General features: G+C 38.9%; 1 protein-coding gene across 1 annotated transcript in view; it reads right to left on the reverse strand.

The window, feature by feature from the left end:
• Positions 1 to 565: 565 nt before the first annotated feature.
• Positions 566 to 24,462, reverse strand: part of Kiaa0825 (KIAA0825 ortholog) — a 411,723-nt gene continuing 387,826 nt past the window's right edge. Inside the window, exon 21 of the mRNA XM_041663776.1 lies at positions 566 to 1,923. Within this exon, the coding sequence (XP_041519710.1) occupies positions 1,806 to 1,923 (118 nt within the window). The 3' untranslated portion in view covers positions 566 to 1,805. The remainder of the gene's footprint in view (positions 1,924 to 24,462) is intronic.

The raw sequence follows: 24,462 nt of genomic DNA on the forward strand, positions 1-24,462 counted from the left end.
TAACAATATTTTAATCGGAGGATACTCAGAGCATTTAGACATTTTAATCCTTGAAGAAAGTTTGCTATTTTACTAATGGTCCCCATGGTAGTTTGAATGAGATTGGTCCCCATGAACTCATACATTTGAGTGGTTGGTCACACTTTGAATAATCCTAGCACATTCAAGTTTATAAAGGGAAAATTCATATTATACTTAAGGCTTTCAAGGTCTTTATAATCTATACCAGGCACTCATAGGAAGGACACAGTAAATATATATCATTGTACTTGGCTAGCAGGGTGGTAGAACACATTCCTGTGTGTGTGTGTGTGTGTGTGTGTGTGTGCATATGTCTGTGTGTGTGTGCAAGTACAATTGAAAAGAAAAATAGCATGCATTTGTTGTAGGGCATTAGTTGAAGATGTGTTAAATTTGTTAATGCTATGGAACATTTGTCTAATGATGCAAAGATATTTTTTATCCTTTTTTTATGTTGCAATTGTTTAACTCTGTGAAGCTGTATTAACTGGCCTGCTTATAACACCTGACTGGTCTAAAAAAGAACTGAATGGTCAATAGCAAGGCAAGAGAAAGGATAGGCAGGGTTGCCAGGCAAAAAGAATAAACAGAAGGAGAAAAACAAAGATCTAAAAGCAAAAGAGGTCAAGGAGCAAGAAAAGAAGGGTCCAGCCACTCAGCCACACAGCTGGCCAGGGATCAAAGTGAAAGCAAGATTACAGAAGTAAGAAAAGTAAAAAAGCCCAGAGGCAAAAGTAGATAGAATAATTTAAATTAAGAAAAGTTAGGTAGAAACAAATCAAGGTAAGGCTGGATATTCATAAATAAGAAAAGGCCTCCATATATTCATTTGGGAACTGGGTGATGACCCCCACCCCCGCCAGAAGACTGAAAAGATTAAAAAAACCAACAACAATAGCCATTGTAGATAATGAAGGATAGAGAAGATTAACTTTTGAATATAATTCTGAAATAAAGATGGTTTTCAGTTGGAAAAAAATAACCATTTTTTTTTTTTTTTTGGCTTGAGCCAAAAGGAGCCACTTGGTGCAGGAGGTGAAAGCGTGAGAGGAAAGAGACTAAGGAGGACAACACGAGAGTCCAAAGACTGAAGTTAACAGTGCTGGGGAAGGCTTTCTTGTGGGTGTGATTAAGATAAAGTGGATGGGCCAGGCGGTGGTAGCCCACGCCTTTAATCCCAGCACTCAGGAGGCAGAGGCAGGCAGATCTCTGTGAATTCGAGGCCAGCCTCGTCTACAAGAGCTAGTGCCAGGACAGGCTCTAAAAGCTACAGAGAAACCCTGCCTCGAAAAACAAAAAAAAAAAAAACAAAAAAAAAATGATGAAGTGGATGAGGAAAAAATTATACGAGAAGGGGGATGAGTCCAATCAGCAATTAAGATCTGTTTTTAGGCTTCAGTTACCAAATCAAATTGCAATTTTCAGATGACTTCCGGTGTGGGGGTGGGATTCCAATCAATGTAACATCCAAATATTATATAAGAAAAATATTTCCAAATATTTTTTCTGTTGTCATAGATGCCTCAGTATTGAAGGAAAAAAAAACATAATTCAAAGGGAACACGAGATGGCAGCAGTTTTATCATATAAGGAGAAAGACTGGGAAAGAAAAACGTTTGCAATTATCTCTAAAATAAGAGCATAGAGCCTCTCGTTCTTTACAGCACAGTGCATCACTGCGGTGATGACTGTGCTCTGTGGCACATGTGCGAGTCCTCTGATTCTGAGAAAGCCTCCATCACACGAGACGCTTCTAAAATAAAGCCGTCGCCGTTTTCTGCCGATCACCGTGCGTCTGTGCTGTCTAACACAGAAGAGTCCTGTATGCTACAGATTTGTTTTAAATGGCCCAGCATCATTTTTTCTGTCTCCTCCAGAGTTTCATCTTTCTTCATTTCCCATCTAAAAGAAAAATAATAAAATCAGTATTTTTATAACTTTCCACCAGTAATCATTATTTAAAGGCGTGGGTTGTGGGCACTGGTTTCCTGAAGTGGCACCTTCCTTATTTAGTCTCTACTGACCGCCTTTGGGGCAACAGTTCGTTGGCACCACTTCAGGAGTACTTCAGAGTGGGAGAGGAAAACAACATCTTACAGGATTGCGTCAAAGGGGGTTTCTCTATTTTCTGGGTTTAAAAATGCACGTAATACATTTCCTTCAGTGTAGAATGTGTAAAGGGCTACAACGTAGGGAGGTTTGCAGAAAAAGACATCAACTGAATGCCTGAAGGGGCAGCAACCTCTTCCTAGACTGGGAATAATCAAGTTAATCCTCAAGAAAACAAAAATTAGCAAACGTCCATAAACGTCAGCTTGAATCCTTTCTGATCTTGGACAATTAGGCGCTGTAGAGCGAAGTTTAAGAACCTAGAGCTGTATAAATACATAACCTTATAATATTAAAATGATAGCCTAAGCATGCTCACTGCTTATTTCCTTGAAGACTAACGCACACCAGCTTCCGACATGACAAGGCAGTGTACCTAGACTTCCAACAGGAAGGGACTCTTCTTTATTCTTTTCTCTTTTCTTAAGTTTCCTACCATTTGTTGAGCTACTTTCCAGTATGTAGTATTTTAAAGGGTATGCAAAGCCCAGGGCTGCCATATCCTGAAAGACCTGCTGTCAAAGGCTCCCTGTTGTCCCCCGGGCCAAGCACAAGGGCGCTCCACTGAACGCCATTCCTCTGTGCTTCCAGAGTCAGAGCCACCAGTTAACAAACAGACACACACAGTGCACGAGTGCAGGAGGTGGCTTTCTTGTTCTGGAGTCCGCACTCTCTGGCCAGCGATGAGCAGTAATATGCATGCCAGAAGCAGGGGAGGCTCAGAGAGGAAGCGACTTTGGAGACACCCTTTACCTAGGCTTTTTCTCACCTTCTAGATCTTTATATCAGCAATCTTGTGTGGATCTAAAAACTACCATATCTAGGGCCGCTTTAAGCTCTCTACCTGATTCCTCATGGTTGTAATTAGAGCACCATCTATCCGAACTTTAAAACAACTTGAAGGTGAAATAACTTTCCCTACTATGTAGGGTAAAGAGGACAGTGACGGAACCCTCACTTTGGCCCTGAAACCAGAGTCAAAGAAACACATTCTGGCCCTGAAACCAGAGCCAAATGTTTATAAAGGGTCACTGAAAGAAACACATCCTGGCCCTGAATCCCCGGCCAACTCAGCATGAAAACTAACCAGTCCCTGAACAGAACACAAAACCAACCAATCCCTGAGCATGAAAATATCAGGGATTAAAATCTGACCAATTTTGATCCTAAAACCTCAACCTGGATAAACTCTGCCCTGTACCTGTTCAGCTTGGGGCTGCCTTTTTCCACCCTGGTGGAGGCAGCCACCTTGCAGGATTCCTCCCTCCCAGGGAATCTCTTGAATGAGGTGACTTTCTCTAGAGTTGAGTAGGGCAGAAGAGAAGCAACAACTTTTGCCTGAGCAGGTGCAGAGTTCTACATTTCTGCAGCAAAACTTCCTATCAGAGCAGAGCAGGGGCAGAGGGGAGTGCAGCGGAGGGAAACAGCTCTCCTGAGAGGAGAGGACCTGCTGCTGCATCCCTGTGGGGAAACCACCCCCACTGCTGCATCCCTGTGGGGAATCCACCCCCACTGCTGCATCCCTGTGGGGAATCCACCCCCACTGCTGCATCCCTGTGGGGAATCCACCCCCACTGCTGCATCCCTGTGATGCTAAAAACTCACATTATATGAGAAAATACCCCTAAAATCAATTGTTTGGGGTTTATAATTTATCCCACAAGGCCACCTTGTACTTACTTTAATGGAAATTAAGTTTTATATTGTTTATTTTGTTTATTAAATGCTTTGAGAATACATCTTGTTAGTATCCCAAGCTGGTCTGGAACTTGCTATGCAGCCCAGGTTGATTTAGAACTCTTCTTTTAAAAATACATCCTTCTTTTTTCTTTTCTTCTTGTTTTTTTTGAGACAGAGTTTTTCTGTGTTGCTTTGGAGCCTGTCCTGTAACTAGTTCTTGTAGACCAGGCTGGCCTCGAACTTACAGAGATCCACCTGCCTCTGTCTCCCAAGTGCTGTGATTAAAGGTGTGTGCCACCACTGCCTGATAAAAATATATCTTAATTTATTTTATTGTATTAATGTTTTGCCTGTATATATTTCTGTTTGCCACATGTGTGTCTGGTCCCTGTGGAGGTCATAGGAGGGCATCAGATGCCCCAGAAAAGGAGTTACAGGTGGCTGTGAGCCACAGTGTGCATGCTGGGAACTGGACTCAGGGACTCCGCAGGTGCAGCTAGCGCTCTTAAGGGCTGAGCCATCTTTCCAGGCCCTTTGGTTTAGAACTCTTGATTCTCTTGCCCCACTCTCCTCAGTGCTGGGATTAAAGGTGTGTGCCACCATGCTTCACATGGAATTTTAATGTTAAAGCATGTCTACTACCTATTTCATAAAGGTGTATTGGGATATTATTATTAAGTCTATAACATTGAACTCCACAATGAACAGATAAGTAATGGAAAAGCTATATAGCACTAGCTATAGGTTGTTTTGAACACTTTACCCCCTCCTTTTTTAGTACTTTGATTCTCTGAATGAGAATGAGCCGAGGCACACAAAGCTACTTGCCCAAATAGTTTTGGATGTGAACTCTAGAAATTGGGTTGACATATGGTATGCCAAATATGTCCGTGATATTAAGACAATTTTATAGATTCCATCAATTAATCTTCAAAATAACTGGGCCATGGGCAGCTGAGATGGCTCAGTGACCACAAAGCTTAGCAAGCTGAGTCTGATTTTTAGGACCTACATGGTAAGAGGAGTGAACTGACTCCCGATTGTTAGCCTCTGACCTCCACACATACCATGTGACACCACACACACACACATGAGACACACACAAACAGATACATAGACACACACAGCGCACAATGCAATAAGAAAATATTTGGGACTCATGGTTCATCCCAATCATTGGCCACTTGCCTAGCATATAGAACTTGGTTTAATTCCACGTACCAAAAAAAAAAAAAAAAAAAAAAAAAAACTTCCACATTTTATTTTCTGAAAAATGTATCCTGAATTGTTTTAGAAATTAAATAGAAGAGTTAAAGATCATACACTTTTATGGGTAATCCAAACATGGTTGCCTGTCCCCTCTCCTTCAATATAAAAGTTCTAATAATGCCTGAGTCCAGCCTGATCCAGTCTGGTCTGGTTGAGACTGATCTGGTCCGGTCGAGACTGGTCTGGTCCAGTCTGGTCTTGTCAAGAATGTCAACAGAATAAAATATGAAATATACCCATAAATATTTTGATCATTGTCTCTACTTGTGAGGATTAAAAGCAGTCTCTCTTCTTCATTAAAATCTGTATAATTAATGTAATTTAAATGAATTATAGAAACCATGACAAGGATTTTTAAGCTTTATGACAATTATGGCACTTCACAGTATAATTGAGCTGTTAGTAATTAATGATATTAAACAAACTTATTTACCTACGAAAGCCCTTTTATTTCTGCTTTGTGTTTATTAAGAAGAAATCATTTTATATGAGGATAAGAAATAATGACAAATGGGAAACAGGCATTAAATTATATTTTCTATTTTATTCTTGTTAAACAAAAGTACTAGATACTTGAGATGTTTGTCAGAAGCATGCTACATTTCAGGCTCATAATGTGCTAAGAGAAATTTATCTCTAACTACTAATACAAGGCAAAATAAAATCACTTTGTCAGAAGAATTACCAGGAGGGAAATGAATCTACCAATTTGTCAAATACCAATGTACAATACATTTCAAATCTTTATCTTTAGTTTCTCCTAATATAGTAAATATCTGTGATAAAAGCATTTCCCAGCAGAAATCAGAAGCTATCAGTACCAGTGCATTCTGATGCTCACAGAAAAGCTTTGTAGTAAACATGTGGTGACTCTATTTTGTTCCTCCTGACTTCATAGCCTGCCTCTAAATATTGCTAAATCCCCTCCCCGCCTACTATTGTTTAGGAAATTCAACATTACTTCCACTTTGCTGCACCTTATATACTGATGAGCAGTAGAATTCCATAAGACCCCACTGGTCTATATGTACCACTACCTTCTAGGAGAGGTTTCAGCCATATATCTCTTGGGGGTGGGTGGGATAGAGAAGCTTGAGCATCTTTGGTCCCTTTTCTATATAATACAGTAGAGACTACATAAAACCTTTACTGAGATATTCCACAGTGAGAGCAGTCAACCTGTGCATCAGTTCCATTCTGATTGACGTGGGTGTTGTAAGCCTTCACAAATCCTCCTTCATTTATCTAGTTACAGCAGGACCAGTAGTAGTGTCTGATTGCCACTCCGAACATCCTACCATAATCTATTGCTTAGGGCTCTTGAAAGTATCAGACCCTGGGCTCAGTATTTTATATTCCATTTCACTTTAATGGGCAATGGCTGGTTTATGTTCCTGTGAACAGTTAAAGCATGGTAAATAAATGTTACACATCAGTGAATGGCTCTTCTGACGAGTGGTTTTGTGGAATCTTGTATTGAGGGAAGACTTCAGTGTGTCCATGCCAATAGGAAGAGCTATGCCTGGTGATAATCATGACATAGGTCGATGATAGCATCAATCCAAGTTATCAAAGATGCAAGTCCTGTAGGGTCGTTAGGGTAGAAAAGAGCAACCGACACCAGACTAAGAGGAGCACAGTCTGGAGTGTGAGAAGTTCTCTGAGACATAGCCTTCTGCCAGAAGAAAATCAGCTAAAATCTGTAAAATCAACTGTGTCTCAAACATGAGCCTAACCCCTGAGATCACTCTGACTTTGAGTTGACCAGGAGCCTAGAACTTGCTAGCTGAGTCTCCTCAGGAGAGCTTCTGCACCTCTCTGTCTCAGTGTCCCCAAAGAGTATGAGTGGAACCCTGACCGCCACATGCACTTTTATCTGTGTCATCTGGGACTGATCCCACACAGCAGAGCTTACCCGCTGTGATGGAGACCACCAAGATCCCACATCCCACAAATCTGAAATACTTACCATTTGGACTTTTCACAAGGAAGTTTGTCAGTCTCAGTTCTAGAAAGGCCATGTAACTGAGGAAGACTGAGAAATGTGCAGGGTGTTTTCCTGACATGAGTTTAGTGGTTTCAGTGGGACCCAGGGAATAAGATAGAAAATGACTTTAGTGCATATCAATGGTGCACAATGAAATTATGTCCCAAAGTGTTCATAGTACCCCTGATGAGAAATATTTGTTCTGGAAGCTCCGACCACACTGAATAGTAATCAGAATATTAAAATAGTAAGAATCCCTCTCTATTTTCTCATTTTAATTGAAATTTCTTAAGTGTCTGATTCCTCAGAATGCTGAAGAGAGTTTAGCAGGCAGGGTGCAGCCTAAATTTGAACCTTAAAACATGTGAATTGGGGCAGAATGGAACTGGGCTGATTTTCCATCTATAAAATGGGAATTCACAGAGGTGCAGCGATGATGAAAGAGGAAACATGCACAGAACAAGTGCGACTCTAGAGAGTCTTCCTTTCCTCACAGATCAACGGGAAGTGACTGCAGCTCTGGTCAAGAGACCCACGCCAGATCTGCTGTCACAGTGGTTCCCTTGTCTTTTCCATCATGTCATGGTCCCTAGATGGCTGCGGTGACATCAGTCAGCCATGTTCAGAGGCAGGAAGAAGGAATGAATCTGTTTCATCTAATTAGAATTATATGATTTATCCCAGAAGATATTGAAGCCAGATTGTGGAACTGGATCCTGATTGTATCTCTTTCTAAATATGTGATCCTAGACAAGTGTTTCGACCTTTCTGTGAATCAGATTGTCTCAATTTTAAAACAGGTGACACTGCCGTAGGAAGGAGCAGGTGAGCTGCAAACACCAAGTGCCCCGTAAAATGTTACAACTAGTTTATCAGCTTCTACTTGAACTAAGTGGACATTCAGTCTCTGTATCCATGCCCTTCCTACTGTTGCATGTCTTTCACATTGCTTTATCTGGCAAATTCTCCCTCAAATACATAGGCAAGTGCGGTTCTACATATGGCAGTGGTCTCACTCGGCGCCGTTACTCATCGATCATGCTCTCACGCGTCCTTGTCTTCTGTGAAGGGAACGTTGGTGCTGATCCACTCTTCTCAGACCACACTGGCTGAAGTTGTTCTGTTTTCGATTATCCCTTTGTTGTATTTTTAGATACAATAAATTATAATATGGCATCTGATTATATTATGACATTTCTCCTGAAATACCAATAAAATTCTTTGATATAAAAGTGTAACTTGAAGTAAGCCTCCAGACCTAATGTGATTATTAAACATTTATGTGACTCTTTGTATTTACAAAATGCTTTATAGTTTCTTATTAGTTTATTATGCCATTAAAACATTAACCATCTGGTCCGATTAATGGTTTGAATTTGTCTCACCAGACTGAGCAGTGAATGGTGAAGTCATATTGGATTTTATTCCTCTAGAACAAAAACCCTTTTGTACTTCTCCTCTGCATGGTATAGCAAGTAACCATTTTCTTTATTTTGATGTTCTATGTGCACGAGCCTCTCTCTGCATCACAGACATCGTCTCTCCTCCATCTGCTTCCATGTCTTCAACTCCTGTCTCTTCATTGGTAGTTCATGTGCATTCTGAGATGTAATGAATCATTCTTCATCCTTATCCCCAAGTTCTCTAAATTCAGCTTCTTGATAATCATTTTTATTCCTACTTTAAGTCTATTAATATTGTTTAGATAAAGAAATTTGTGTGTGTTTAGAAATCGACGGTGACATCACAGCCCTCAATCACCACACAGGGTTGGTACTGTGCCTCTCCTTCACACCCAGTTCTGTGCACGCATCAGCAGCCATCAGCGCAGGCACAACACACCCAGTTCTGTGCACACATCAGCCGCCATCAGCGCAGACACAACATACTTTGAAGACATTCTCACACCTATGTATCTCTCATTGACCTCATCTCTAGTTCAGGAGTTCAAAACTTCAGAGATGTTCACATCTCAATCCCATGATCTCGAAGAACTGAACTATCAATGGGCACCCTGCCTGGGAGGGTTGGAAGTCTCATGCTCTAGCCTGGTCACAATCTGTGTTGCTTCTACTGCTTTTCTTCAAGGAGAGAATTGTCGTCTGTATTGCCCCTGCCTTAGGTTTTCTATGCTTATATGTCTTATTTCGTTCTCTGGCCATCTGAAATTCCTTTCCAGTCACTTCAATCCAGCTCATTATTCCACAGACCATGTGTACAGTCTATCTTTCATAAAGTCCTTTCCAATTGTCTAATCCAGATTCAAATTCAGAGAATATTTGATTATGCACTTTAATGATCATAAAGTAGAAATATTACTTGGCTATCCATAATTCAGAGAAATTGCTCATGGATTCAGTTTTCTAAAATACGAGCCAAATTATGTTATTTCTTCTCCAAAACAAGCAAGCAGGCAGGCAAACAAACACAAACTGCTCCTATCCTCCACCATGATGCCTCCCACCACCTAAAAATGTTCAAATACATTAGGCTGGCTCAGAGAGCATATTTCCAACAACACAGTGTTCCATATACCACACTCTCCACACCTCAAACCCGCAGAATAGCTGCTGGTTAGTCTTTGCCAGAACTGTGGATGTCATTAAACAATATTTAGATGAACTGAAATAGCCTGGAAGTTCTAGTAACACAATCAGTAGCACTTGGTATCTCAAGTAAATATTACTTATTAATTATACAAATAACAAGATGCCAGCTTTTGACCTTCATCTTCCTTTCCTTAGTTTCTACATCAACACTTGTTTTACAAATCCTAAAATTTAATAATATGCAAAAGCATCGTTCTGAAGACCCCCTCATCTATTAGGCACATCCACATTCTTCTAACAAAAAAGGCAGTTATGGCTGAAGAGATGGCTCAATGCTGACGAGTTCCTGTGTGGTCATGAGCATGGGAACTCATAACCTAGCAACCACATGACAAGTCAGCTGTCCACAGCACCTGAAACCTCAGTTTCAGAGGACTAGACACCTTCTTCTGACTCTTCATGTCTACAGGTATTGGTATCCTCACCATTACATGTGCACACACACACAATTGCACACCTGCACAAACACACACAAACTGATAAAATATTATAAAAATATTTAATTATTTAATTTTATTTGACATATGATTAGCATTCTTCCCAATGCAAACATCTCTCACTGTGGCTAACAAAATCTCTAAATCACCGACGCTCAGAAAGATGGCTCTGTGGTTCAGAGGACTGGCTGTTCTTCCAGCACACCCCAGCTTGATTTCCAGCACCAACATGGCAGCTCACAACCAACTTTAACTCCAGTTCCAGGGGATATGATGACCTCTGGTGGCCTCTGAGGGCACTGAATCCATGTAGTACGTATACATACTAGTAAACAAAAAACTCATACACATACAATAGAAATTAAAAAATCTTTAAAAATGTTTAAGTCACATATTGTACTAGAATAAAATAAAAAATTTCAATCTGTCTCAGTGAGCAGTAATAGTAAAAATAAACTGTAGTATGTTTTTCTGAAAAGACTGAAATAAAAGGGCTTTATAAGTTAGCTGTTTTGTTGGGTTTTAGGCATAGGGCTTATGGTTGAGTAGCCTTATTGGTTATGGGTCTATTTAAAATAAATCACAAGAGCCATATTTCAGATAGAGTTTTAATGCAAATAATTAATGTACTCAATCATCTAGAAAACACGCACTGAGCATGTGCTGAGCCCAGAATACTGTGCTAGGTAGGAAACTTAAGCCAGCGGGACTGGAGATGACTCTGTCTTTAGTTGTTTATATAGTCTGAGAATTTACCATATGGGCAAGGCTGAATAATTATCCCAAATACAGCCACAAAATCTCCTAACGATCTCCCCCAGTATTTCAGTGTAGGTATGAAGTGTCAGTGGTCTTAAAAGGAGCTGGTGCTGTTTCCTCAGCCTTCACTTCCATGATGGTCTGTGAGGAAGACATCATTCCGGTATCTCTTCCCTGACTTGTGAAGCAACCTAAAGGAGCTCCAGGGAAACATTTATGTCTTCCTTTTCTCAACATTAAGACAGAAAGCATTCTGAGATATTTGAGTAGTGAAGTCATTATTAAATTATAGGGACACTGGAAGAGATAGCATTTGCACTGTTCTTTGAAGGCAGTCCTGTCAGGAAGTGACTGCATACCATTGAGTCCCAAAGGACAGACTTTGGGGTGGGGGGGCACACAGATATAAAGATGTACTACGCTTGAGAGGATTAGTCTAAAAGAGAGCAATCTACCTAACCCAGTTCACTATATACAGGATAGCTTAATATGGCCCTGTTTACCCCACCTATCCAGTGCTGGGATCACAGCACCAGCTTGTGGTGTTGATGTTGCTTGCTAGGCAAGCACGCAGAAGGTGAGTCACACCATAGTAGCACATTAGTATTTCTACCTCCCATTCAGCTCAGAACAACAGATCAGTCTCATGAATGCTTAAACATAAAACCTGTCCCCTGTCTAAAATGTTCTTCAGATAATGAGACTCTGCAATCACATTTGCCTATGGTTTAAATTCTAAGTTTCAAAAAAAATGTATAGTTTTGTTCCATTCTCTTTGGTTTACATTTAGTTACAGAGAAATCAATAATCTTTTTATATAATGTGAAAAGAGTTGATTTATTGATCAGCCTTATCCTCACCAAAACATTTAAAATGTTCTTATAGGCTGTAATATTTAATACTTAAAAAGTCTTATTTTCTTCTGAACTTTATACCAAACCTATAATAGTCCAATTCTAAGGATTTTATATATCCTTAATTATGACTTTTAGTAGAAACTTTTAGGAATGACAGGTGAAAAATATTTCACCTTGATAAATGGTTGGAGGGAGACTTTGTTAGAGTACATCACTGTGTAACTCCAGCCTAGCCTAAAGTTCACTAGATAGCCGTGGCTGGCCTCATACTCCTTAGCCTCCACATTGTCATATCACAGGAATATGCCACCACGTCTGAGATCCTTCCAACTTATTTATTAACAAGTTTCTTAAGGTGTGTTAGTTTAGGGGAATGTTTTATTGTTATGGAGAATTTTATTAAATGTAAAGGGCATAAAACATTTACAGAACACCATAACAGCTCATCCCATCCTTGTCTTTGGCAATTATAACACACAGGCATCTCTTAATATAAACAGAGTGGGTTTCTAATGCTGCACAGTATTTTCACCTAACTGAATAGTTTAATATCCAGAAGACAAAGATCGCCTGTTTATCTTATGCATGATCTGTTAACATGGAATACACACACACAAACATACACACACATATACACACAAATACACATCCTGGAATTCTACATATGTATACATATAAATACAGAACTAAATGTAATAGATCTAAATGCATACAATACAGAGAATCAAATAGAGATATTCTTTCTAAAATCCACCTTCAATACAAAAGAACAGTTACACTTGCCAGTGTGAAAAAGCTATTTCTTTGCTTCAGCCAAGATTTTGTTACATGATTACGATAACTAGCTAAATATCCATTTATGTAGCTATTTTTTCAACAACTCAAATGAATTTCCTTTTGCAAGATGGTTGGTTTCTTTAGTTACGACTAATGCACTAAAAGGAATCTTTCTCAAGCACAGGGACAAACAGCCTTTAATTAATTTGAATTTATAGCCTTTGGAGACATCTGCAGCACAGCTCAACTGCCCAAGCAATTTATTTTAATTAATGTGATTTGTTCTATATATTTAATAGGACAGTTATGTGTCAATAAATGGGGCAAGTAAGGAAGCTAACTGCAACGTTTTAAATAGTTATGGCTCAAAAAATAACATAAATGGGGACATAGCTGTCAGTGGTAATGGGACCTGAACTTTTCTGTTAATAGTAAATCATTCACCTCTCCACAGAAACTTCATTCCCAATGCTAGACTTTTAAGGATTTTAAGAGTTTAGTCAGAGGACCAAGGTCACACTACCTGGACAGCATTTAGTGCTGAGGTAGAACATTCTTTTTTATTAAGATATGAGCGGCATCTACTATAACCACAGTGCTGTTTATTCACAAGTCTACATAATGTAATGTGTCACAAAAAGTCATTTTTACCCTTTAGGATGGTATTTCTGGAACTTTTATAGTACATAACTGTGTGGCACTCATTTCATACTGTGGGACTGTAGAGAGAATGTGTGCTGGTGACAGGAGACAGCCATGTCAAGGACCTCACAGTGTCAGGCTTGGAGACAGAATGCACTGTTGACAATGCATTCTGTGTGCAGAGATGTCCATACTTTCTTCATCCAGATATTCAGTCTGAGGACCGCTCCTCCAGAGACTGGTGAATGCAGATTACCCAGTCCTGGCCCTCTAACGGAGCTGTAAACTATAACTCCTGTCTCCTTGTTTATCTGCCACCCAATCCAGCTGCATGCCACAACCCTGTCTCTCTGCTCAACTTTACATAACAAACATGTCTAGCTTCTGGGGTGCTGTGGCTTCTCCTTTAGAGAGCTTTTCTGAGAGTCCATGTGTCCATCTGTCTGTCTTCTCTTCTTCAGCCCCAGTCAGGTCCAACCCTTGGGCCGTGCTGACTGTGGCAGCATAAGCTATTACACTGAATCATCATAGACAATGGAAAACAGTAGAATTTGGGATGTGATATGATAAAATAGCAACACCTTTTTCATCTAAAAACTATCCAGACACCCAACCCCCGCAATTGATCGACCCTGTAAGCTACAAGGCCCACTTCTTCCCCAAATCCACCCATCCCCCCACAACCTCAAAGGAACTATGATGCACAGACTGCAATTGCACACATCAGACCAAGAGGTGAGTGAGCAGCCAGCCAGCTGGGTACCCCACTCTCTAGGCCCTCGGTACTGGGGCAAAACCCCAGCCCCTCCCCCACCGGCATCAGCCTGTCTCAAACAAAGAAACAAACAAGACCAAATACCTAGATTTACAAATACTCCAAGACCCATATAAGTACTTTATAAATTATAGCTCTACTAGGTTTGTTACTCTGGTTTTCTTTTTGCGCTCTTTCCTGGTTCCTTTAAATTGACTGAGACTATGAGATGCCAATGCAAATGTGTGGGATGGATGCAGGTATGTGATGAGACAACACATTTAAAGTAGAGGAACCTCACTGCACCACAGGCTCCTTGGAACAAAAGACATGGCCACGCACCTCAGTCTACTTTAATACTGAGGCTCTTGTAGGGGAAGAGGGTGACCTAAAAGTGTCATTTATTGGAGAAATTCACTACAGAGACAAGAGAAAAGAAATACATATTAAAACAGATGGAATTAATTTATAGAACTGAAATATATTAAGAGTATAAAAAAACTTGGAGAGTTATTGCTGCATTTTCCTTCATTTTACAATCAAGAGTCCAGAGATAATTTTACTTATAAAGGTCTCAGGTTATTCTGACTTGAACTCAAAACCCTTTATCCTTTTCCTGAAGTTCTTTATAGCTGTGGGGTGCTACGTACTATGATACACTGATCCTATGGCTCAGGATCAGGGCAATTGTTTTTGCTAAATATCTAGAAAACACACCAGATAGGCAGATTTCAAAAGAGCAGAACAATTGGTTGGCTGGAGGATGACTGAAGAAAATTCTCCTAAGTCCGCATAGCTGTTCTCTGTTAGAATCGAGCACACCACTAAGTTGCATGTATCATTTCATACAAGTTGAATCGCTTAGCTGGTTAATTCTGGCTTAATATCTCTCATCAGTTATAGAGAAAATGCCTCACATTTTGCTCTAGAGCCCTTCCAGACAAAATGGGTGGAGGTTATTTGGGCAAGAAGATATATAAAAAAGTTAAGATAAATGATTACTTCTAAAACCTATTGTGATTTGTTAATATTCTTGGCTTTTAACTTCTATGGACCTATTACTTAAGATCTGCTTTTCAGTACTCAAATGCAATGGTGCTTGATAAAAGTGCATAAAACTTTAGAGTCATGTCAGACTTTCATGCCACTCACTTCATTGACTTTTACTACGAGACTCAAACTTGCCTGGGTCTTGGGGTTTTACCTACAAATATGGAAGGTAATATGTCATTTTTAAGGTCATCATAAATAGCACGTTAATTTAGGAAAGGCTTTGGCACTGTGTTTTGCATATGGTTCCATTATATTTTTGCTCCTTGATTTTGAAATACAGTTATTATATATAATACTAAAATTCAATTCTAAAATGATATATAGGAAAATATCATTCTGCCTATAAATATAGATTAAACAAGCATAAAAAATAGCAGCAATTTATGTGTCATACTCCTTAATTACCAGAGCAAATATCGCAGGGAATGGGAGGTACCTTAACAGCTTCTTAGGACCTTGGTTTAACATTAGTGTTCCAGGTATAATTGTTGTACTATTGGAATGGTAATAATGGGAATAGCTGTGGGGTCTGAAGCTTCAGCTTAGAAAATTCAAACGAAGGACCACACTCATCTGTGACATCTTAATTTAAATATCTAGTGGAAAATGCCACATATCTGAAGGACCCTCAGGTAACATGATCTGCAGGTCTTTCGTGTGGTTTGTGCTTCTTCACAGAACGGCCGTCTCCAGTTCGTAAGAGTTCTTCTACAACAGCTATGGTTCCAACAACAGAGCCTCAGTTCGAAAATGACACATTGCCACCTATGTCCTACCCTTGGCATGAGCTTGGCATTACTTATTGATACACAAAAATTACAAAGAAGTCATAAGCTCTGGATCCAAGAAGATAAAAACCGGATGCATCATTTGTCTGGGGGAGTGGCAAGGCTCTGCCACACACAGTGTGGTGGGAAGACTTGAGCAGGCCTCATAGCTGTTTCCTGGATGTGCCCACAAACTGGCCTGAAACCATCCCAGCTGGCTGGTTTTCAATATGAGCCTTCATATTAATAATTTATCACTTTCACTTTGAGAGCACCACATCATATATTAAAAAAAGACAGTAAACAAAACAGAGCGAAACTAACACTTTAGCCAATGGAAATCCAAGTGTGGTAAAAATCCATGAAGGTAACATAAGGTTCAAGGTAAATTGAGATCCAGAATATTCTGCTTACATGCTTCCCTTGTTTCTAATTTAATAAATATTTCCCAGCATGGAGCTTGCAAATCAAAGTGTATTTAAAATGCTTACTTATTCCCTTCTGGGTTCTGTATCAATTGTGTACATTTCATAAATATAAACATAAGACATATTTGCTAAGGAATTACATTTGTTGATGTGGCAGCCTTATGGCTCAAAGTATAAAAAATTCATACCCTGTCAATTATGAATTGAATTTTTCCTATTTGTATAGAATATGGAATTTGTTTGAGAACTAGCTAAAAATGTACGTGATACTATTTCAGATGTGAGTATTAGTGGAAAAACCATCACTCTTATCCAGCTTTAAGAGCTGAACAACATACGGAAACTGTCATGCTTTTTATTTAAATGTCAGTCTCCTGCTCATTTATTCAGCCCTTTTCCCTCACTACTTCCATTTGCCAGCCCTATATGTCCATCCCTTTGATTTACCCTTTAGTTGAATGAGTGAGATAATACAGAGTGCATGGACATACTTTCATAGTTTAGAGTTTTTAGATGTAAATATTTCTTTCCTTCCTTTGTACTGATGGCTCCCAGAAATATCACCTTGAATGCCCTCTTTCTATTTCATTACCATATTATGGATGAACACATCATTGGGATAGTATTTATTTTGACAGATAAAGCAAAATTAGTCTTGTTCCCAAAAACTCAAAAGCTCTGCTGTGATTCCAGCCTTCTTTGTGAGGCATGTTCCAGTAGCATGTTTGCCACAGATGTGTGAGCACTAACCTATGGCCTAATTCACATGGTTGTGTTTTCCCCAAACAAGACCCGTCAACTTAATTACACACCAGCTATATACTGAATGTTCCCAATTATCTCCCCTATTACTTTTCGTACTTTAAAATTCTATCATTTTCCAGAAAATAATTTTTGACATGCTTTTGTCTCATTATTTTCATATATCTCTCTGTAACCTTATTTTCTCTTCAAGTGCTTATGTCAACATCTGTCATCACAACTTAAGGTGTGATTATGTCTAATAATGTTTCATTTTGTGGAGAGTATAAATAGAGAATTCTAGCTGAGCATTCTAAAGTTTTTGGTACCAGAGAAACTCAAGTACCATGTTGCTAAAGCTTATACTCCCAAGAGAAAAGCTAATGAAATTCCTTGCTATCACTGAAGAAGGTCTTGCTACTTTGACAGCTTTCATGCAACTGTCACAGCCTGCAGATTCTACTTTACTCCCCTCCTCTGAGCTCTCCTTCTAATTTAAACTCACACTTTAAATATAACAGCCATATACGTATACTCTGTGTGTGTGTGTGTCTGTATGCTCATTTGAAAATGAAGTCCAGGATCTCATTCATGGTAAATCTATGTTCCAACTCTGAACTACATTTAACCAGGCAAATTTAAGGTTGACTAACAATTGCAATTTAAGAAAACTAAAAAGCAAGACATAATATCACATACGTATTTTTAACATTTCAGAGCTTACAACATGCTGTAGGAATTCCTACTGCCAGTAGCCTTTAAGTTACACGCCCACATGAACATGGCTTCTTATACTATATACACCAATGTAAAGCATGTGTCTGGCCTCTTTTCCAGCTGTGGGATTCAGTTGTTATTCCCCATTCCAGCAGAGACTTGTGATATCTGAGTCTACCCCTAAATAAATAGCCCTATATTATACTCAGTTCTGAGCTAGTGTGGGATTTCTTTTAAGCATCCTTCTTCTGGCACCCACGTGGATCCAGACTCCACACCTATGAGGTAGATCAGCTGAAAGGCCTAGGTCCATAGACCAGAAAGACTCCCACCCCCAACCACTTAGCTTGCTTTTACTCAAGTGGGTTTTTTTTTTTTTAGAACCCCCACCACAGAAGAGCTAACTCTGTGTGGCAACTTGGAAATTTTCCAAGCACACGTATGCCCCCTGCCCCAACTGCTACTTTCCCTGCCATAGTTCTCTGCTGCATGGTGACTTGCACAGCTTCCAGTTTGTGCTCCCTGCCCGTGATCTCTGGGCTTTTTGTTCCATGTACAGAATCAATTTAGTTGCTTTTAATTTGTCAAGCAAAGCATATTTCTCAGTATTTAGCCAGCATCTATGTGAGAAAGCCAAAGTGGCTCAGGACTGTTCATGGCACCAGGTTGTGCCACTAAGTTGCGACTCTGCAACCACAACACCTGCTGGACAATAAAGATTATTACACCTAAAACAATTTACTGGACCTCATACCAGGTAAATTGTTTCTTAATTAATAAATCAATAAACTTGAAAAGTTATATAATTGTGGACAACATTACCATTGAAACTTTTGGTAACTTTTTTGCTAATACTATGGATTGTATTGTGAAAGGCTTAAATGGTTATTGTGATACATCCATTTATTGGATATTGGGACTCAGTTTTTTTTCCTAATATTATATCCTTGAGAAAATGGTTTGATAACAGAGCCACGAATGAGGAGTGTTTAGAAATGCTACAGTCTCTACAGACTCATAATGAACAGCTAGCTGACAGGATTAATACTATCAAAAATCAAAAGTTACCTGAAAAAATTAAAACTATTGAAAAGGGTAACATTAATTTGACAGACAAAATTAGATCCATGTCAAAGGGTACTGGGAAATTAGCTGAAAGAATTCATACTGTTGAATGTGACAATCAAAATCTATTAAAAAGTTATGATAGGTTAGCAGACAGAGAATCTCTCTAGGAAGGCAATTTGCACACTATCCAAATAACATCCAAGGATGAGATGTTATCTTTAAAGGAAAAACTCCATACCTTGGAATCACATGTGCAGAATGAGGACCAGGAGCTAGGTGCCTCAGTGAAATCACTAAACATATATACAGGCCAGGAGATTCAGGTTTTACAAAAAACGGTAGTAAAAAGATTTGAAACAATTGAGGAAATTATTGGAGCTGATGAGCAGGGAAAGAAGGTACAAGGACAGGATTCAACATCACCAGTAACTGTCAGAGATGACTTACACAGGGTTTTAGCTTCTTACCCTATAATCTACTCTGACAAATCATCAAGTTCTAAAGGCCCGAAAAGATCCAGAGAAGGTAGATGGATACCTATAGGAATGAATGCTCTAAAATAAATTAAGCAAGCTGTCATAACTTATGGGTTACATTCTGCATTTGTTAGAAAGATGATAAGAAATGGGCTTCTAGCATTAAGGTGACATCACACGACTGACTTCAGTTAGTTTCAGAAGTTCTGGATGACAGACCTCAACTGATGTTTAAATGTTATTTCAGGGAAGAGACTAAAATTATAGAACAACAGGGAAAAGCAAAAGGACTTGAGACTTCCCAAGATCAAATTCTTGCTGAGGTACTTATGCACAGGCTGAAGCTCTTTACAATTAACAAATATTGTCCCTAAGCCACAAAGCAGCCTTAAATTCTTGGGTGAGGATTCAAGAACTAGGAAAACTAATTGAATCATATACCAGTGTTAAACAGGGCCAGAGAGAACTCTTGAGTGCTTTTTTACAAAGATAAGCTAAGACTGTACAGACAGGAATAACAGACCCAGATGCTAGATGAGTACTTATTGAATCTCTGGCTTTTGAAAATGCCAACTTAGAATGCAAAAAAAAAAAATACTTGGGCCTTTAAAGGTTAGATCAGCACTAATGGATGAATGGATCTTACATACAATGAACATTGAGACATTTGACTATAATGCTGAATCTTGGGTAGGAGAAGCAATCTCCAAAGGTATGAGGAGACATCAAAATGCCAAATGTTTTAATTGTGGTAGATTATGACATCTGAGAAGAAATTGTAGAAGAGGAATTCCTAGGAATATTGTTTCCTCTGGGAATGGAAAGAATAGGAGGACTAAGCCTTGAGTTATATGTAGAAGGTGTGGCAAAGACTGACATTGGACCAATGAATGCAGATAAACAAAAGACAGACAAGCCAACCCAATACCATCAGGAAATTCCTTAGAGGCCTCACATAGGCCCCCAAGCCAAAAGTGGTCCAGTCTTTCCCAGTCACTGTGGAAGACATGTCTCACTATAACCTTCTGTAAAAGACTATACTGTTCTGGATGATGGAATAAACATGGAGAATAAATAAAAAATTCCAATAGGTGCTGTGGGACAATGGTTTCTACCCTGTCAATTGTATTTTAATAAAACGCTGATTGGCTAGAAGCCAGGCAGGAAGTAGAGGCGGGACAACCAGGCAGGGAGTAGAGGCAGGGTGACAAAAACAGGAGATTTCTGGGTAGAGGAAAGCTCTTTCCACAGTCATGATCTAGTCACAGAAGAAGCAAGATGTGACTGATTCACTGATAAGGCACTGTGCTGTGGGACAGTGGTCTGTATCCTGTCAATTATGTTTTAAATAAACACTGATTGGCCAGTAGCCAGGCAGGAAGTATAGGCAGGACAACCAGACAGGAAGTAGAGGCAGGTCAATGGGAACAGAAGAATTCTGGGAAGAAGGAACTCCTCATTGGCAGTGTGATCCCAGACATAGAAGAAGCAAGATGTAACTGTCTTGTTGAATAAGGTACCAAGTGACATGGCTAACAAAGATAAAAATAATGGGCTAATATAAGTTGTAAGAGTTAATAAGAAGCCTGAACTACTGGGCTAATCAGTTAACGATTAATGTAGACCTCTGTGTGATTTCTTTGGGAATTAATGATTGTGGGAACCAGGAAGGACAGAAAATCAAGTCAACAATACTGAGCCACATAGCTAACATAGACAAGAATAATGGGCTAATATAAGTTATAAGAGTTAATAAGAAGTCTGAGCTACTAGACCAATTAGTTTATAACTAATGTAGGCTTCTGTGTGATTATTTGGGACTTAACAACATGGAAACTGGGCAGGACAGAAACCTCAGACAGTAAAAAGGAAATAGGAAACATATATTCTGGAAGTCTTCTATAAATGATCAAAGATCAAAGCTAAGAGAATATATAAATGGAATTGTAATTGTTGGTCTGATAGACACAGGTGTGGACATGTGTATCATTACTTCCGAATCTTGGCATCCAAATAGGCCTCTTCAAGAGGCAGATGTTCAATTAGTAGGAATTGGAACCATATCTCAAGTTAAACAAAGCACGAGATGGGTTGCCTGCATAGAGACACCCAGAAGGTCAGAGAGGAAGCTGAGGCCATATGTGTTTAATATTGCAGTGAATTTATGGAGTTGTGACCTGCTGCAGCAATGGAATGCCCAGATTAACATTCCTGCAGTCCCAGGAACTCATAATTCTAAGAAGATTATTATAAGGCACTATACACAAGGGTCATCGGCCATTCAGGCTGTACAAGAACATAAAGCAACTAGCAAATTTTTAGAGGTACCAACAGTCCTACCGTTAAATTGGTTAGCCAAAAAACCAATATGGGTTAAACAGTGACCATTAACAGAAGACACACTGCAGGCTTTAGGACATCTGGTAGAGGAGCAACTACATGCTCACCATATTGGCGAATCAACCAGTTCCTGGAATTCTCCTGTATTTGTTGTTAAAAAGAAATCAGGTAAATGGAGAATTGTGACTGATCTGAGAGTTGTCAATAAGGTAATTCAACCTATAGACCCTCTCCCGTCTGGAATTCCTCTGCCTTCTCTATTACCAAAAGGATGGCTTCCTATAGTTATTGATTTGAAAGATTGTTTCTTCACTATACCTCTACAAGAAAAGGACAGCGAAAAATTTACCTTCACAATGCCTACTTATAATAATTCTCAACCTACTAGGAGATACCAGTGGATCGTCCTTCTACAGAGAATGCTCAATAGCCCTATCCTATTCCAATACTTTGTAAGTCAGCCATTGGAAATAATACAAAAAGAATTTCGTAAATCTATACTTTATTATGACATGGATGACATTTTGCTATCTGACTCAAACATAGATACTTTTAGAAAGAATGTTTGAAAAAGTAAAAACATTCTGCCAAAATGGGGATTACAAATTGCTTCTGAAAAAAAAAAATACTGAGGAGATTCTGTGAAATACCAAGGTTATAAAATAGGTTTACAGAAAATTAGAACACAAAAGGCACAAATTAAGAGAAACTGGTTACAGACTCTGAATGACTTTCAAAGATTTTTATGAGACATTTTCAGTCTAAGACTGGCTGTTGGGATAACACCTGATCTAATAATTTGTTCAAACAAAATCTTAGATAGTAACAAAGACTTGAATAGTCCAGAGAATTAACAGCTGAAGCAGAAAAGGAATTGACAAGCAGAAAAGGAATTGTTGAGAAAAAATTACAGGAAGCACATGTGGATAGGGTGAATCCAAATATTAACTGTATTCTAATCATATTGCTTTCCAGAATTTCTCCTACAGGAATTTTAATGAATAGGGACAATATTATCTTAGAATGGATCTTTTTACCACATAAACCAACTAAAAAATTAAAACCTTATGTGGAAAAAGTCTCTGAATTAAGTATAAAAGTTAAATTGAGACTTCATCAATTAGCAGGTATAGACCCAGCAGAGATTATAGTGCCTTTTACTACTGATGGAATAAAAAAGTCATGGGAAGACAATGATCCATGGCAAAGAGCTTGCATTATTTTTGGGGGGAGAAATTAATAGCAATTATCCCAAAAGCAATAGTCTTAACCTTATAAAGAGAACTTATTGGTTTCTTCCCTGAATTGTATGTGATGCTCCAATAATTGGATCCTTTACATTTTATACTGATGCAAATAAATCAGGGAAGGCAGGTTACAAAACATAAGATTTCAGTAAGGTGGAGCAATGAAGGCAAGGCGTAAGTCACAAACAATCCCACACCAGTTTGGAATTATGATTAATAGAATGGTTATTTATTTAAAGGGGAAAAAACTTACAGATCACCGTCCCAGACAACAGCCCTCTGCGCAATCAGGAAGGGAGTCTAGCGGAGCAGGAAGTAAGAGAGAGAGAAAAGGGAAGTGGCTGCTTTTTTAAAGGGAGTGAGACCACGCCCCAATGGGCTGGTATCTCAGCGGCTATTGGCTGGAGGAGTGGAAGGACCTCCCGCAACAGAGCAAAGTCCTTATAATTCTGTCCAGAAGGCTGAATTATATGCTATTCTCATGGTGCTAAGGGATTTTAAAGAACCTCTTAATAAAGTTATTGATTCATAATATGCAGAAAGAGTTGTCTTGCATATTGAAACCACTGAATTTATACAAAATGATACAGAATTGACGTTATTATTCATACAGGTTCCAGTATAATCAGGAATAGGCTTTGTCCCATATACATAATACAATGCAACCCCATATGGGTCTGCCAGGTCCTCTAGCACAAGGTAATGTAGAAATGATTGATTACTGATTGGAAGTGGGTGGAAGGCCTCAGAATTACATAAGAAACATCATGTCAATAGCAATGGTTTAAAGAAAGAGTTTTCTAGCACATAGCAACAAACTAAGGAGACTATAAAGTGATGTCATACTTGCTCTTTCTATAACCAAACACCACTACCTTCAGGGACTAACCCAAAGCGTACTCAAAGGAATGAAATCTGGCAGATGGATGTGTTCCACTTTGCAGAATTTGGAAAATTATGATATGTACATCACAATATTGACACTTATTTAGGTTTTCAGTGGGCAACTGCTTTAAGCTCAGAAAAGACTGATTCAGTAAGCACACATTTATTAGAAGTTATGGCCATCATGGGTATACCTGCACAAATAAAGAAAGATAGTGGTCCAGCATATGTCTGTAAGAAAATAAAACAGGTTTTTGCTTATTATAATATAAAGCATATTGCAGGTACACCACAAAATCATACAAGTCAGGCAGTTGTAAAAAGATCAAATTGAACTAAAAGGATATTTTAAACAGAAAGTGATGGAAAATACCCCCAGCAATAGATTACATAATGATTTATTAACCTTGAATTTTCTTAATGTCAATGAGAATGGGAAAACGGCAGCAGAGAGACATTGCATAATAGAAAAGTCTTCTGAATTAAATCAGTCAGTATATTTCAAGGATGTATTGACCTCACAATGGAATCCAGGAGATGTGCTACATTGGGGAAGGGGTTTTGCTCTTTTTTTCCATTAGAGACAAAAAACTTTGGACATCAAAATTACTAAAGATTAGCTTTGAAATACAGAAATCTCATGAGGAAGATAAATGACAGCTCATCCACAGGGGTGACAACCTTACCATATATGGTAGGGAAACCATATAGGGTCGGGGCAGGGTTCTGCTCTTGTCTTTACAGGAAAATAGACATCTTCAAAAGTTCAAGAGACCTTGGATGCTGACAGAAGGAAAAATAACTATCCAGTAAAGATCATCAAGAAAAAGGAATATGAC

Source organism: Microtus oregoni, unplaced genomic scaffold, assembly GCF_018167655.1.
Source record: "Microtus oregoni isolate MIOR12 unplaced genomic scaffold, Mior012 000014F_ref0000157, whole genome shotgun sequence".
NCBI lineage: Eukaryota > Metazoa > Chordata > Mammalia > Rodentia > Cricetidae > Microtus > Microtus oregoni.